The following is a 17,637-nucleotide window of genomic DNA, read 5'->3' as shown; positions in this document are numbered from 1 at the left end:
AATCTGCAAACATACAGGACCCAGGATTGTGCACATTACTTTCTGTAAACTTGGAGAATCCATGAATGTGCATGCCACTCTCTGCATACATACAGAGACAAATTGTGGGCCATGCTCTTTGCAAGCATTCGGTATGGCCAAAAATGCATCTTACTCTCAGAAAATGTACAGAAAATCTAACTTTATTTCTTTCTCTGTGGAAACATACAATGCAACTTATTGTGCACCCTACCCCTTGAAATCATCCTCTATGCCTGATTGCTCATCGTCTTCTACATTCGAAACATGCAGAATGCCTGATATTGTACAATACTCTTTGAAACCCAAAATATGCCTGATTGTGCATGTACTCTCCGGAAACATATATTATGCCTGATTGTGCACACCACTCTCCGGAAACATACAGTATGACTGACTGTGCACATTAATCTTCAAAATCGTACAGTGTGCCTGATTGTACATCCACTTTCTGGAAAGATACTATATGCACAATTGGACACCTTGACCTCTAGAAACATCATGTAAACAAGATTATATATTTGATACCCAGAAAAGACACACTCTGCCTGACTGCTTAGTTACTGTCTGTAAACTGTAAATATATTTAAACATGGTCAAGCCACACATGTAAAGTTACTCTTACACTTAAGTAAGTTTAGTCAGTTTGGCAATTCACCATTTCCAAGTGAAAATGTTATCCTGAGTGTTGATTTACATGAGTCCATTCAGTGCTTAATTTGAGCCAGCCATTGCCAGTGGGTGCTACTAGGACTCATCTTTGCAGACTGGTACCCATGTTTTCTCATTGGACACTTCCTGAGATCTACAGAGGGAAAATAAACAAATGGGAGAGACAGATAAACTGTCACAATGGAGCAAAGCAGAAACCGACAAGAGTGAGACAAAGGGTCATGGGGTGTTGGGCAGTGGTTTGGATTTCAGACTGTTCAGCCTAGGTATTCAGCTCGCCGACATCTAATAACACTGGCCACTGGCATGCACAGTTATCTGATCAATAATTTTACTGCACATGTTACAGTGTCATTATCATTGATGTTTTCAAAATGTCATGAGGGCTGTAATTTGTGGGGTACTCAGTGCATGGCAAGGGCACGAGTTATAGTTACTTAGGGCACAAGTTGGAGTTACTTGAGATAACTCTAACTATAACTGATGAATTTCTATGGTCTGATAGGTCAAAAAAAAAAAAAAAGTGCATTTCAATGGGTTTTTTTTACGTATAGTAATTTTCATTACTATATGTTAATACAACCACCACCCCACACGGCCAACCCCTATAACTATCCAATTCTACACTGCACACAGTCATCCGCCGTGCACAGTGTGGGTTGTCCACAGGGCTAGTCTGTGGCCAGTCTGTGCAGCAAACCCCTTTAACCACCCAACCCTGCATGGCCCCCCTCCTCAGGCTGATATTGGCCCCCAGGACCCCATCCGACTGGGGCCCAGCATAAATATTTTTTTTTTTTTGGAGGGGGGCTGCATATCCCCCCTCCTCAGGCTGATATCAGCCCCAGGGACCCATCATAAATATTAACATTTTTGGAGGTGTTTGGGGATTAGTGGTCCCGGACACACACACACTCACACCACCTGGAAGAGGCACACATAGCCCCTCTCCCTGGGCCTAATACAGCCCTTGGGACCCCATCCTTGGGTCCACCCAATAACTACAAGGGAAGGAGGGACCAAGTGACCCCCTCACTCTGGGCTGAATTCAGCCTCAGAGACCTCGTCCACATGGGTGAGCCAATTAGTAAAATAGGAAGGGGGGCAGGTGCACCCTCTCCTTGGGCCGATTTTGGCCCTGGAGAACCATCCCTCTGCCAATTAGTATAAGGGAAGGGGGCCATGTGCCCCACTCCCATGCTGATTTTGGCCCCAGGGACTCCATCTCCCAGGGCTTTGTCACTCACTGCTGAGTGCCTTGGCCCTACCCAGGGCAGTTTTTGTGACTTTGTGGTAGGATCCTCAAATCCCCTGTGATGCCTTCTGGCTACCCGCCTCCAGAGGGAGCCAGTATTGCTCCTGTACGCAAGGAGCACTAAGAAATGCTGCTCCCTGCATGCGGGGGCACTCCATTCATCTCTTTTCCTACCCACTTGACAGTGGTCCTGAAAACAGATGAAATGTGACAAGGAGCAGTTTTTGTGCTCCCGCCTTCTGGGAGCAGACTTACAGTTTTCTTCCAATGACTTCTGCCAAGCGACAGCAAACTTCCCAGGGTGGGCATTGCCCCACAAAAGGTGGTCCTTGGAGAAATGTCTGTGTGGTCCCCCTCTAATTTCCTAGCCAAGCTTCAGGAAGGTGGCGGTCCCCTGGGGCCTTTAAAGGCCTATGGAGGGGGGCCACACAGCCCCCGTCTCATTTTATTACATAAAGCCCCAGGGAGAAGGCTGTCTCCAAGGCTCAAACTGGCATTGGGGAGAAGGGCTGCATTCTCTTACATTTAAATAATTAATTTAAATATGCCCCCAGGACCTGGCCCACCCGGCTAAAAGAGAAGCAAGCATGGAATGCTACAATGTTTTTATTTAATTCTTTAATTTTCCCAGGATCCATGTATTCTCCGCTCTTTCTCTGGATTTTTTTTTTAATGCTTTCTGATCCTGAGAGGGTCATTGGAGGACTCCAGCACCAGGCCTAGGAGGTCAGGATATTGCTACCTGCCCCTTTTTCATTATTTTTGCATTTATTTTTGGAACTTGGCTGTGTCCGAGTCCCAAAATTGTTGTCAACACTTCCTTGTTGAAGTGTTGGCAGCCAGTCAGATATTAGCACAGGAGTTGTCTGATCCGAGGAGGATCCCCGTACTTAGATATCTAGATTTTCAAATTTTAAATTTCTCCTAAACTAGTGAATGGATTTACACCAAAAATAAAAAATGGCGCTTTAAGGTCCAATACTTTTCTGCCAAATTTGGTGTAATTCTGCCCAGCAGTTCTGGCTGTAGTGGTGCCTAAAAATCCCTATGGAAATTGCACAGGGAAATAGCTTTTTCTCCCCTGAAACTTTCAAGACAATACCTGAAGTGAATGGCAAACTAGTTCTGAAAATTTTGTGAGGATTCGTCAAATGGTATTAAAGTTATTGGTAAAAACAAAAAAGGATTTTCCTATGGAAACTAGGTCGTAACTAGAATTTCCTACTGGCGACTCCCGGTAGGTAATTTATATTTATATGTATTAATTTAAGTCCCTATCCCCATCATTCTCTCTATCATATAGCATATTTTATTATATATATATATATATGTGCCTTAATAGATTTATCTTTAACGAATGTAGATATGGAGTTAAGAGTAGAAATTGATTATTAATTGCATGTCCATACCTATACTATATTGTAGTAGTCGATATTTTGGGAGGGCGCTATTTTGGCCTCAATATTCTCACTTACAGTCATATGAATACATAGGTAGTTTGATTTGCTGTTAAAGATTGGGTCTGGAGCAAGCTATGTCCTGCGTGCCTGCACGCCCAATGAAAGAGCCTTTGGAGATGTCATCGGAAGCATTATTGGTCATATTAGAATTGCTGGCCAAGAACATGCACATTTCAAAAGAATTCTTACAGCATTATTTCCAGCTGAAGTCGCCTATCTGAAAAGGTGCAGACACCCCGAGAATGCCGTAAAGGAATTGGGCGGGGGCTGTGTATGGGGAACTGTTGGCACTGTTTCTTCAGAGGAGCTTTGATCTGAAATGTCATGCCTTGAACACAACCAATAATGTTACTATTGTGTCTGAGAATCCCAGGGCCTTCTTCACAAAGGCCATTGTGCTTCTGTATCTGTTGAGTTCCTTGACCTTTCTCTCCTATACATGGTTTGAGCGCTTCAGCATGCTGGTAATCCTCCTGAACTGCGTGACCCTGGGAATGTTCCATCCCTGTGAGGACATGGTCTGTGATTCGCAGCGCTGCATTATTTTACAGGTACGTACGACACTAATGCCCTGCTGAAACCCTGTGTGTTTGTGTGATGGAGAATGAACTGCATGAATATACAGACTGCAAATATGTTTTTGATATATTTTCCGACGTTTGTATATATGTAGATTTAAATACACAATCTAGGAATGCTGCTATACATGTATTTTGTGAGAATTCGTCAGAAAACAATAAAAAAAGAAAGGTGATGTTGTTTGTTATGGTGTGTCCTCCTCCCTCTCAGCTCAACTGACCACTTGTCCACCGAGACAAAACATTGTTCTGTTCTGGAGTACATGGTATTATTGCAGAGAGGCTCTGACCGTAGGTTCTGTTAACTCATCTCCTCTAGCAGTCTTACCCTATTGACTAGAGCACCTTCAAGTGAGAGACACCAGAATTACAAGAAACGCGGGCCCTTTTCATAGCCAGGAATCCTATACCAGTGTGTGCAGCGCTTCATAACGAGACATGCTTGTTTGCTATACCTAGTGTTGCCACCTCGCTGCCTGGCACGACCCTCAGCTGGACTTCAAGGTCCACCACAACATGTTCTGAGGCACCTCCTGCCACTGAATGACAAGGTCCCTGATAACCAGTGATTCCACTGGACCGTTGCCCAAGCTACCAATTAGTGATGCTGTCTGAATTTTTAGAGGTATTGAGCATCAATTTGTCATTTCCCTCCATCAATTACTGCACCTCTGAGGACATTAAAGACTGTCTCTGCTGATACCTCTCCACAACAATGCTCCTGTAACGTTCAGTGCAGAATTCACAAAAGACTGGAACTGCAAGCTCTTTCCATTCACCAAGTCCTCCACGCCATGTAGCAGTGTTGTGTCCAATGAGAGGTGTCTCCTTAAGTGACTAAGAGATTTCAACTGCAAGAAGACAGGCATCAATTGCTCCTGTACCTCCTATCAGCAACGTTGATGAACACTTGCTTGCAACCAAAGCTTTAAGCTTTTTTTCACTATGGCTTTCAGGTAGATCAGGTGGTGCAAAGCCCCAAATCCCTCCCTATGCAATGAGGAGTGAACAAATGGGCTGAGGCTTACAAGTACACTCTGGGCCTGATTACGACCTTGGCGGAGGGGATTACTCCATCCCAAATATGACATATATCCTGCCTGCTGTATTACAAGTTCCATTATATCCTATGAAACTTGTAACACAGCGGACGGGAAAACTGTCACATTTGGGACGGAGTTATTCCCTCCGCCAAGGTCGTAATCAGGCCCTCTGAAACAGATGCTACTTCTTTATTTCGAGTTTTCCTACAGGGCTTGTGTGTTCAAAATGAACATTTTCCAGTATCCCAAATTTTCAACTAACCCCAATAAAGATGTCTGTACTGTATAGATCCATTCTCCTGAAGGTCAAAATGAAAGACCTCCTATGACAGTCTTCTTTCAAAATTGAGAGAACTGTCCTACTGCTGCATTGCGTAGTGGATGAGGCTGGCAGAGGATGAGGATAAGAGACCATAAAGGGTGATAATTGTTTAAATAACTATAGTGTTTTCCTAAAGAATCAATGAATATTCTAAATAAAGCACTAGCATAGTCAAGGAAAGGCACCAGTTTGTCATATGTGTTTTGTAGTGGAAATAGAAGAAAGAATAAGGGTCAAGTTAATGCTTCAATGCAGAAGTTTCACCAAGAAGCATTAATGCTGCATTTCAACCTCAGCAAAGAAAAATGAACACAGGCAAATGTAAGTGAATTAACAACAATGGGTGGTGGTAAAGGCTAACTGGGCATTCTGCAACATTTCAGAGATTTTACATAGATGTGCAAGTTCTGCATCTTTGGCCATTTCTAAAGAAGGCATTGACTATAGATGATGTGCACAGTAACCTATATGGGCTATTTTGTATAGTGCTGTAAAAGATCAACAGAATGGTGAAAAACCAACAGATCAAGCATCAGTTGACCGATGCAGTGAAATTGTGCTAACAGTGGATAATGTGTTATAAAATGGGAATGTAGGTGTGTGGTGTGAACATCACTTGATAGTGATTATAGCCAGTGGTATAACATAAGCTCCGGCAGCCCCCATGGTGCAGAGGCCCCTGACCTGCAGGGCCCCTCCCTCAGCAAAGGTGGTAGGTGGTGGGCTGGGAGGAGGGGGGCCCTCTACGTACTTTGCAAGGGGGGCCTGCTTAAGTTTGTCATGTCACTGATTATAATAATATCAACAGAAAGTTTCTGTGAACAGAGGCAAAATGTACCTTTTATGAAGCTGGGTATTATATTATTGTATTAAGATGATACAGCAATGGAAGCAAGCATGAGCTCTTAAACATGCATATTCAATGGGGAACTAGAATAAGTTGAACTCAGGAGCTTGTTTGAGGAAGGGCCCATCAAACTAATGGGAAACATTGAATGGTTGGCACCAGGGAGTTCCTTAAGGGGCTCAGTTGGCATTTTCGATTGTGCATTGATAGTAGGATAATCAGAAGGTGTATGATGATGAACCGCTGTTTCAAACATAAACAAGGTAATTATGCTTCTCTGAGAGGAAACAGTCATCACCACTCTTGATTTCACTGTAGCTTACCATCAAGTCAGTTTTCAGTGAGAGCAAAATAGTTCTATTGCTTTAATTGCAACAGAGGCAGCTTTCTGGTTCAATAGGATGCTGTTTGGTCTTGTGTCAGCTGTCAAAATGTTTACATGAATGCTGACGAATGCTTTAGGTGACCTTCCAAGGGTGCAGTTCTTCCCAAAGGTTGTCAGGAGGTTTGGTGGGCTCAGAAAAGTGCTAAGTAAGCTTCAATACAAAGAACATATAATAGATCATGAGCTTTGTAAGTTTTGAAACTGAATATTTGACTATTGTTGGGAAGGGAACATCCTGTGCATGGTATAAAGTTCCCCTGCATGGAGTGCCCAACTTTGAACATCTGGATCTGTTTTTTTGATCTTGGCCCCAGCTTCACAGCAATCTAGTGTGTGCATGAAGGCCTAGGCCTATCCCTAAGTGAAGTCCTAGACTTCTCCTATGCTTTGGAGGGGTGAATCAAGTGTACCTTCATTTGACTGACAAAGACATTCCACCCCTGTCTTACATTTCACATGTAAAGCAATGGTGACAGCATACTAGACCTTTTTATCCATGACACTGGAGTGGAGGCTTACTAACCCACTCATGTAAAGTTACATTATATTAACCCATATCCTAGGTTAACACCCAAGTGTATGTTAAGTGTGTGTATGTTTGTGGATCATTTGGTAAATGCATTTCCTGCATTGCCTGTGAAGAGGACCAGAGCAATGGAGTCCTGAGAGTTCCATTTTGGAAGCCCCTGCCCTGTTCATGAGATGGAGGTGAGGTTGTTTTCACAGACTGTGGAAATGTATTGCTGAGATTCCGGCAGCTGGAAGGGGGAGACCTAGTCAGTGAAGTGGGGAAAGAGGACACAAGCCTCCTTTATAAATTCAGTTAGGGAAACGTCAGAGGGGCTGATGATTGGTCTTCCGGAGCAAAGCCATTTGATGGATGGTGGGGGTGAAACGTGAGACTGCAGTCACAGGTATTAAGTATGAGAATGCTTATTTAGGTGAGGCCTGCTTTTGTCTCTTTTCTGATCACTGTCAGTGTGACTTTTGATGAGCTTGGTGCAGAAAGCCCACACCTTCTTGTACCTCTGTTGTTGGAACTCCAGGCTTGACACTACCCTATCCTGGGGAGCAACACTTTATACAAAGGCTGTGTCTGGAAAATACCCTGCGAGGACAGATGATAGATAATCCACCCCAAACTGGTTCAAAAAGTGGAGACTGAGAAAGTGCACCTGTTGTCTTCTTTGAATGTATAACTATTGGATCCACTGACTCGCTTGTTTTTCCATTTCCAACTTCTCTTTAAACAAGGAAGGGAGTGTTCGTCTAAGTACTCAGAGGACTGTTATGTGACCAGAGCTGGTATCTGCCTAACAGCTAGCTTCCTTAAAGTAGGAGGGCATCAATTGGAGTCTAGTGTGACTGATAGAAACTGATTCGCTGACCTGCAGTTGAGAGCAGGAAGGAGTCTGCCAATCCTACAGAGATGTGTCTGACCTAAAGCGCCAGAATAGTTTGACTCACAGTGCTTTGCGGCTACATTGGGTGAAGGAAGACTTATGAGATTGATATGCATGCCTTGGAGTGTGGGGTGCAGACTTGTGGATGATTCCCAGAGGAATCACACACCTCACTCATCACCTCTGCCCCCCAAGAAACTTCTGCACATGGTGGAGCATGCCACCATCAAGATGTTTTATGCCTTGGTGAAGCATGCCATCATTTAGAAGTTGTATGCCCGAGAATGAGTGTGCCACCATGCAGAACTTTATGCCGAGGCAGAATGTGCTGCCTCCATTGAATGACTGCACTCAAGGAGTGCTGTGCTGCTACACCCATGAATGCGCTCGTACTGCTGTGACCTCTGACTTTGGTAGAACACTACCACAGCTCCCATGTCACCCAGAAGATTACCCATCACACACCAGAATCAATACCTAAACTTGAGGACATTAATTATCTCCCTTTGTAGTTCTCCCTGGATCACTTGTCAAGTGTGAATACAGCACATCACTACCAGAAGTGGGAGTGAAGTGAGATGTATGCTTCAGGCTCATGCTGCCATCAGAACTGACTCAGTGGCCTACTCTGTGGTGAGACTATAAACCCGAAGACATGCTAAAGGCAGGGATGCCAAGAACAGAACAAGAGGTAAATCTTCACCTGTGCCTTAACTCTTGCTTGCGAGACACTTCATCCCAGGGGGCGGCCTACCTAGACTTGGCAAAAGAGGACAGGAATATCCAAAAGAGGAGTGAGGTGGTTCAGAATACAAGGCAAGGTAGCTCAGGCACCGGTACAATAATTTTGCCCTTGCTATGGGCCATGAAGTATTGCATTTTACGTTTGTAGGTTAAAATATTTTTCTTTTATCAACATAAAGCACAGGGTTGGACATTCAGTTATTTCATTGCTGGGTGGCTGTTGAGTACTGAGTTTGCATATCCCCACACTTTCTCCCTGAGAAGCCTATGACTGCTCGCCATTACTATCACTGAAATGAAGCGCTGAAGGGTCTGTATTTGGCCCAGTTTGCACAGCCATATTAGGACACACCCCGTAACATCAGAGGGAAATGACCCCCAGTACCCATGGCTAAGAAGAAGGCCTGACACCTGTCTAGATCAGTGGTACACAAATGTGTTAGAACAATAAACTTTTGTGACACACCTACCTTTAATGGGAATGGGGAAAGGCAATTTTTGAATGTAACTAAAGCCTCATGTGGTAGAGCATTGTCATTTACAGACAACACATTTTCCATTGATATTGCCACTAAAATTGCATAGATATGCAGTTTTACTGATAAAAATTCACAGCACACAAATTATAATAGGAGGAAATCGGGTTTATTTGAATAATTATCATTATGCATCACCAAGAAAGTGTCTTGATTTGTTTAGATCTTCGTAAAATCTCCTTTTTCAGAGCACAATTCATAATTACAAAAAAGTATTTCATTTTTACTTTACTAACTGCTGGGTGCATACAGTTCATTTACAAGTATTTACATTTTGTTATGCACTGCAAAACACACATCCTGCATTGTCACATAATTCACTTTAAAGACTCCTCTAATTTTACAGTCAGAGAGAGACAAGTAACCACCAGTGCCCATGTTAAAAGAATAAAGCACCCTGACATTTGACCTCTGTCTTTGAATCACTGGGAAATGTGACAACTGAAACACAGATTTTAGATGCACCTTTATTTATTGCTCTGACTTTTGTGATCCAAAAAACATCAGCTCCAGATCCACCAGTGGGTCGCCACCCAAAGTTTCGGAAACACTGGCCTAGATTATAGATAACCAGGCAGAGTGCACCCAAAAGAAAGCCTAATGTGGACAATTGTGAACACACCCACCGTAAAAAGTATGGCTGTTTGTATATCTGAGAATGCCATGCCTTTAAGGGGGTGTTGAGTTTAAGTCAATTGAATGATGTAAGGGGGTATTCAGACTGATAAAGTCAAGGTAAAGAAGACCACCTATGTTCAAAGGTATGATCCAGTAGTTACATTTATCATCACAGTTATGTCAACTTGCGTAGCTTGGAGCAGTTTTAATGCAGATCACACTGGGGGAAAAGAAAATACTAAGTGGTTCATCTGATAGCTCATAAAAGTGATGAATCACAAATACTTGATTACTGAGAACATCTATTTAGATTCAGTATGGGACATTAAGAAAGATTATTTATGTTTTTTATGCCTATATATATGGCACACATAACACTCAGGAGGGTGTCCTGACACCTTAGAAAGGGGTGTAGACCTTTCAGGGAACAACCGGAAGAGTAGAAATTTCAGTTTCTTCTGGAACTCTTGGACAGAGCTAGTAGCTGTGATGTGGTAGGGGAGATCGTTTCAGGCTTTGAGGGTCGGGTAAGGTAGAAAAAGGCATAGACCCTGGCTCTGGCCTGGCGGATGCTGGGGATGTGGGTAAGGAGAAGGTTGACCAAGCAAAGGTGTCTGGCCTGTGTGTGAAACTGGATGTGACTGTCGAGGTATGCTGAACCTTGGTTGTGTAGTGCTTTGAAGGAGTGTGTCAGGAGTTTGAAGAGGGTGCATTTGTGGATTGGAAGTACATGTATGTTCTTGAGGTATTTATATTTGTTGGTGCATTGTGGTAGTTTGAGTTTGAATCTTGTGGCTGCATGCTGTATGACTTGGCGCCTCTTGGTGAGTCAAGAGGTGATGCTGATGTAGAGGGTGTTACTGTAGTCCATGCCACAGGTGATGAGAGCTTGCATGATTTATGTGTCCAGCAGCAGATATTTTAGAACTTTATTGAGGAGCTTGAGGGTGTGGAAGCAGGTGAATGCACATTTGTTGACTTGGTTGCTCATCGAGGCTTGGTTGTCAGTCACAATGCCTAGGTTCCTCACTGAGCTGGGCATGCATGGAGTCGGTCTTAGCTCTAGGGTCAACAGGTCAAACACCAGAGGGAGGTGTCTTTTCCAAAGAGGACCACTTCTGTTTTATCGTTATTGAGCTTTAAGCAGTTGGCTTTCATCCATTCCCCATCCTCGGACATGCAACTGATGTAGTTTGCTTAAGTGTTGAAGGTGTCTTCCGATGGGTTTCAGCGATTGTATAAAATGACGGTGAGTCCCTGTGCACGGTTGATGTCAGTGAATGGAGTTCATAGATATTGAAGAGTGTAAAGCTCAGAGAGAAGGCTTGAGTGACGATGCCGATCAAGTCGCAAGACCAGACGAATACAGACCTAGGCTGACGTTGGGGTGTGTCCTGAGAGGAAGGAGCTGATCCATCGACGTGCAGTGCCACTGATTCAGGTCTCAAAGAGTCACTGGATGAGGATGGGGTAGGAGACGGTATTGAGTCCAGCTGAGAGGTCAAGTAGGATGAGTGCCTCTCCTGTCCAATATGAGACCGTGTCATTTGTGTGGCAACAAAGGTAGTCTCTGTGTTCTGGTTTGGTCTACATCCATATTGGGAAGGCTCCAGGAGGTGATTGGTGCTGAGGCAGTCCGTCTGGTGTTGATTTGCTTTTCTAGGACTTTGGTTAGTTCTCAAAAGAGGGACTTAAGAAATTGGGTTGTTGGCTGACTGGACTGACTGAGCCACAGTCAAGCAGCAACCACAATCTTTGCCAGGGTAAGGCACAAGCAAACCCCAAATTAACCTGTGCTCAAACCCCTTAAAGCAGTGGTCTTCAAACCTGGGGGGCGGGCCCCCCTAGGGAGGGCTCAAGTGATCCCAGGGGGGGAGCCAGACTCTGGCCAAAAGAAGCATTACACAGATAACAGTGTTTTGTTTTTAGCAGAAATATGTTATTGCATTTTTAAAAAGGTAACAGTACTTAACTGCAATATTTAAATATGCTTGGACATATTTAAACATTACCATCTTTATAAAATAATTGTGAAAAATTCTGAAGGAGGGCCCAATGATTTTTATTTTTCAACTGGGGGGGGGGGGGCGCGGCATAAAAATGTTTGGAGACCACTGCCATAAAGCTTGCCACAGAACAGTCAGACCTAACTTTGAGGCAAAGTTTAAAGAATTTATGCAACACTTCTAATAGTAAACCCCACCACACAAAAAGATCCAACATTAGTTTAGTAACATAGAGCTTAATTTAATGAATAAAACAAGACAGACATGAGAAAAATCAAATCAGTAGAACCAGAATTATGATTTTTTTAAGATTAAACTATAAAATAGAGCCGAAAAGCTGAAAGCATGAACTGCAGCTATCTGGTTGCATTACATCGAGTCAAAGTCAAAAGTCCAGGCCGATTGCGATGGATTCAGTGGAGCTAATTTTGGATTCAGTCCGAAATTAGCTCCACTGAAAGTTTACTTTCTCAAGTTTTTGTGCCAACAATCCTGTTCATGTTGGAAAGGGTCGCAATGACAAAGGAGAACATCTCAAGCAGTTGTTGGAATGGCGTGAAGAATAGGCCAGATATTGGGGGTGGGCTGGTGCTTCATGCTGGAGGGCCCTCATGGGCTGTTGATGTTGCTGTGTGAACTGATGCGCTGGCTGGTGCTGGATTTTGGTGTGAGCGGTGTGGTCTTGTGCGAATAGGCCAATTCGTGGTCACAAAGAACTCAAAAGCTTGATTTAAGAGCCGGTGATCCACACCAATGGTCCAGGATCACAGAGGCAAAACTTGGGGGTCAGGAAGTCCCTGCTGCTGGGTCCAGGAGCTGGTTGGGGAGCCTTTTATGTCCCTGAGGCTCAGATCAGGAGGCTAGAAGACTAGCCATTGGAGTCACTTTGGGGACCTCAGTTCAAGATGAAGTTGAAGGTCCAGTTCCTGGTCCCCAGGCAGGAGGGCAACAGGACATCAAGCAGAGCAGCACTTCATTTAGGGCAGCAGTCCAGCAAAGTTGAAGTCCTTGTGGCAGCACAGCAGTCCTTCTTCCTTGCAGTGTAAGCACAGTTTCAGAAATGGACTGAAGAGTTGCCATCTGAGGTCCTGTATTTATGTGCAGTTGTGCCTCTGAAGTGGGGAGAAACTTCTAGAGATTTTCCTTTAAAGTCCACAGGCATCCTGCCTCACCTGCCTGGCTCCAGACTAACTGCAGGTGATATGCAGCACTTTGTGTGGAGGCAGGAAACAGCCTATGCAGGTGTAGGTGGGGCTGTGCCAAGTTCCTACCTCCCATCCTGACGGTAATGGCACATTCAGGAACACCAAAGCTCTTTGGTGTGAGCGGCTGCCTAGGAGGAATACACAAAGCTCAGCTGTCAGCTACACCCAGTCATATGACCAGAGACACCAGGGGCATCCAATGGATTTTGTGGGCCCTGAACCAAACCTATTTTTGGGGCCCCTGTTTAGAACTGCTTTGGATGTATTATTCAATACAAGCTCTTTAATGTCCTCTTTGGCCAGGTCACTGACAATGCACAGAATCCCTCATCCAAATTCTAAACATGTTTGTATCTAATATTCAGGGGTATTAATGTGTGTTTTTTATATTGTAACTTGGCAGCAGCTCCCTAATATTACTGCAAATATTCTCTATGACATCATGTCATCCTCATGACATTTCTCATATGTGAGGTCCTGTTTTGATCTAAAAACCTTTTTGTGAATCATAAACACAACATTTCTCTGCAAAATGTCTGTAATAGACTCTCACACATCACCCACATTAAAATAAATTAAAGGAAAACTATATTTAAAACAATCTTTTTAAGACTTATTCAAGGAAATCAGGGTTAGCCCCTCTGTAGAACAGAGCTGGCTGTATTGGGGGCCCCCTGAAAGGTTGGGGCCCTGGGCCAGAGCTCACTTTAGCCCTTCCTTAAAACATCTCTGAGAGACACATTACAGGCACTAAATGGCGAATGCAAGAAAATACCACCTTTCTAAAGTCATGATTTTAAATTTTGTTTTCAGATACATCAAACATGATTTGCATATCCCTTCCCATATGGAAATTACACTTACAGGATGTAATAAGGCATCTCCAATTTCATCCTATGGAAGATATATGGCTGGCAGAGTAGCAAAACATTTATTTAAGGGTTTTTCCTTACAAGGACAAATAAATCTTAAAAGTACATGTCCTACTTTTTAAATGCATGGCACGCTTCCTGCTCGACTGTCCAAGGGTGGCTTATATGCATTAAAAAGGAAGTTTGGGCCTGACAAAAGGTTTATTTTGCCAGGTCAAATTGACAGTTTAAAGCTGCACACACAGGCTTGGCAACGGCAGGCCTGAGATGTGTAATGGGCTACTTATGTGGGTGGCACAATCTGCAGGCCCACTAGTAGCATTTAATTTACAGGTCCTGGCTACATGTACTTCTAAGTAAATTAAATAAGTCATTTGGGGATAAGCCAATATTACCATGTTTAAGGAGTGAGCACATGCACTTTAACGCTGGTCAGCAGTGGTAAAGTGCTCAGAGTCCTAACGCAAGCAAAAATTAGATCAGACAAAAAATGGAGGAAGGCAAAATGTTTGGGGGAAGACTACCCTAAGACTGACAGGTCTCACAGGAACTCAGCAACAAGATAGAGATACAAATTCCACCAGTGACTAAGGCCTTAGTGAAGAAGGAAAGTGACAGCATTTCCTAAAGATGATTTCATGGAGTGAGTTAGCTTCAAAATTATGCATCACTGTGGAATATACATTGGGGGGTCAAGGACTCTACAATGCATTGCATATCAAGCTTACTAGGTGATGGATATTTAAAATAACAAGAAAAGTGGGGCGAAGAGGTCCTAGATCAGTGGAGGAGAAGTAATAGAAGTGATGAGAAGTAAATAGTTATGATCAGGTAAGAAAGGTTGTGAATTTGTGAAGTATGGAATGGCCTGGTTATAAGTTGAATGAAGAGGTGAAAACATACTTGTTTCCAAAAGATGGGATAATATTTGTATAATACGTAGTAGGTTTATACCCCAGAACTGTACCTGAGAGATTGGTCAACGCAACCCATCACTCAGAGATGACAAAACCCAGCAGAGGTTTCGGGCAGTTTATTGGTAAATAGATGGTCAAAGTTCAGGACACTTTGCCTAGACTATGCTAATGGTGACAAGGTCATGCCACGAGAACACTTCCAATCTTTTCTTGTGATTCACCTAAGCTGCCTGTGGAAAATATAGAAATTAACCTTATATATGATGTTATTGAACTGAGAAATGTGTTGGTTTTCCTTTACAACTTTTTCAAGTAGCTATAGACCACGCATGTGACAGAGGCTACAGTGAGCCAGATGCTAATGTGATAGAAGGAAATGTTAACGTGAAAAGGCTTCTCTACCTCATATGTATGGGCCAGTGGGTGTAGCTACCATCCCTTGCCTTGGAGGATCACCTCTGGAAGTATGGAGCTGTACACATTAAGTTACAGTCCTTTTCAATCAGTTCACCTGCCAGCTTCATGCGTGTATTCCAGTGGCCACGGCAGGAGGAAGGATTTTGAATGACATGATGTAGGACAATGAGTTTGCCTTCAAATTCAGACTACCAAATTTGACTCCGTTTGTTTCATTAGAACTTGACTGAGATGTAGGGGACAAAGAGTTTGTGTGGAAGGGGAGGAATTTAAGAAAGAGATGAAAAGGAAGAACATGGGTGAATTAGTAGTTGTTTGGGTACAAGGCTGTGAGTATAGCGGAGGTGAATCAAAAATGGATGACTTGTTACTCCAAAACAATAGAGCATATAGATAAAATTAACATCACTATTTGTACTAAAAATGGCGGAGCTTCGAACCCAGAAATAGTTTATTTGTGCAGCCATGTTTTGGAGCATTTTGCGTGTATTGAAAAGTGGTGTTGAAAAGTGGTGAAAGAACATAGCAAAAGGTGTTACAGCTTGCGAAGTGGAAGGAGACCAGAGAATTTAAAATGGCTTTTCATTTCCTCCTTTCTGAAATTGCCATTGCCCTTTGTTTTTTAAACTATTTATAAAGAGTGAGAAGTGTGGTATCTTGTGTGAGCCAAAGTGTGGGAGCGTTTGGGGTGTGAGAGCTAGCCTGCTGTTTAGTCCATTGTTTCACTTCTCAACAGTGATGTCAGTGCTTTGTAATGTACATTGTTTCACCAAGGTGTTACTACTCCTGTGATGCTTGATGAGCGAATTGGTCATCAGTGGGCATCATTATTGGAAAGAGCTGCAGTGAATAGGATACTTTATGTGAGGTGAACATCAAGCTGTATAAGCAATCAACCTTCAACAGAAGTCATTCTCCATCAGGCCATAAAACATCAGTTTAACTCCTCTAACCACGAGGCAGGCTATTGGGCCTTGAACACCTATGACGTCAGCCTCTGAAGGGGCCGTTCAGGCTCAATAGAGGTGTTGCTGCTCTTCATGCTATCTTGCACTAGTGTTCCAGTATTTGCCTCGTGTTGCAAATCCTGAACATAAACATGGTGTGGATTGAGGCACAGTCTTGAATATGAGCTGGAAATGTGCTTTGCTCGTGGGCTGAGCACACAGCATACATAGTATAGAGGGTGTCTAACTTGTGCAAACTATTGAGCTACTTAGCAATGGTTTTCCTCTACAAAAAAAACCTTCATATACATGTTTTTTAATTACTTTGATTTAGCGAGACCATGAACTCGTTAGCCGACATATACAGTACGCTCATGGGGGTATTTGCCGGGTGAAATGTTGTGCAATTGATACCTGGGTGGGCTTTAGTACTGTGGTTGTTTAAAGATATTCGGTATTTTGTGCGCCTAGGGCATTCTTTTTTTTCTTTGATCTGTTCCCATTTTCCTTTAAGGCTGTGCTTAGAAGGAGATCTTGTTTTCTTTAACTGAACATGGGAGTTGGGAATCGTAGCTTTTAATTTTAGCGAGGAAACCATCTGTCCGTTTTTAATGTGAGCTGCTAATTCTCACTCCTCCCACATCAAATAACTCCAGCTACTAATGACTTTTAACTTGATTCCTTGTTTTTGTTTGCAGGGTTTTGATGATTTTATTTTTACATTTTTTGCTGTGGAAATGATATTCAAGATGGTCGCACTTGGAATTTTTGGGAAGCAGTGTTACTTGGGAGACACATGGAACCGGCTGGACTTTTTCATCGTCCTTGCTGGGTAAGATTTAGAATGTTTTTGTGAAGCTATACTCACTCTAATTACTTTTGCTAACCGATGACTTTCACAGATGTGTGTAGCAGACAATGACGAACACTTAAGCTCTTCTCCATGTACCTTTTGTTAGAAAAACGTTTGATGAAATGGCGTGAAAAAAGCAGATGGATACCTTTAGAAACCTTTAGAAAATGGAAGTTGTTTCGTAAATATCTAATGACCTGAATTCAAATGTTGAACAATAAATTAGTTCCGCAAATATAAACGACTGGGTTGAGCTTAGCTGATATTGTAGTTAATGAATACATCTTTGTTCACAATATTACATTTTTCTAACGAATGAATGTGTTAATTAAATACCCGTCATTTTGAATGTTTAGGCTCAAAACGTTATAATATAATCAATATATATATATATATATATATATATATATATATATATATATATATATATATATAAGAAATTAACATGTATTATATGGAGTTAATAAATATGGTGTCTTGATGGCATGAATCTAGGTGGCTACCCTCCCTTAAATCCATATCTGTAGGGTCCACACCAG

The 17,637-nt window shown here is 42.8% G+C and overlaps 1 protein-coding gene across 2 annotated transcripts in view; it reads left to right on the top strand.

Annotated features, from left to right (window-relative positions):
- The window catches only part of CACNA1G (calcium voltage-gated channel subunit alpha1 G), a 1,194,479-nt gene that overhangs the window by 388,563 nt on the left and 788,279 nt on the right, over nucleotides 1-17,637 (top strand). For both annotated transcript variants that reach the window (XM_069200048.1, XM_069200049.1), the window contains exons 2-3: nucleotides 3,845-3,956; nucleotides 16,944-17,077. In XM_069200048.1, coding sequence (XP_069056149.1) covers nucleotides 3,845-3,956; nucleotides 16,944-17,077 — 246 coding nt within the window. The remainder of the gene's footprint in view (nucleotides 1-3,844; nucleotides 3,957-16,943; nucleotides 17,078-17,637) is intronic.

Source organism: Pleurodeles waltl, chromosome 7 (assembly GCF_031143425.1).
Source record: "Pleurodeles waltl isolate 20211129_DDA chromosome 7, aPleWal1.hap1.20221129, whole genome shotgun sequence".
Taxonomy (NCBI): Eukaryota; Metazoa; Chordata; class Amphibia; order Caudata; family Salamandridae; genus Pleurodeles; species Pleurodeles waltl.
This window is presented reverse-complemented; position numbering and strand designations above follow the sequence as displayed.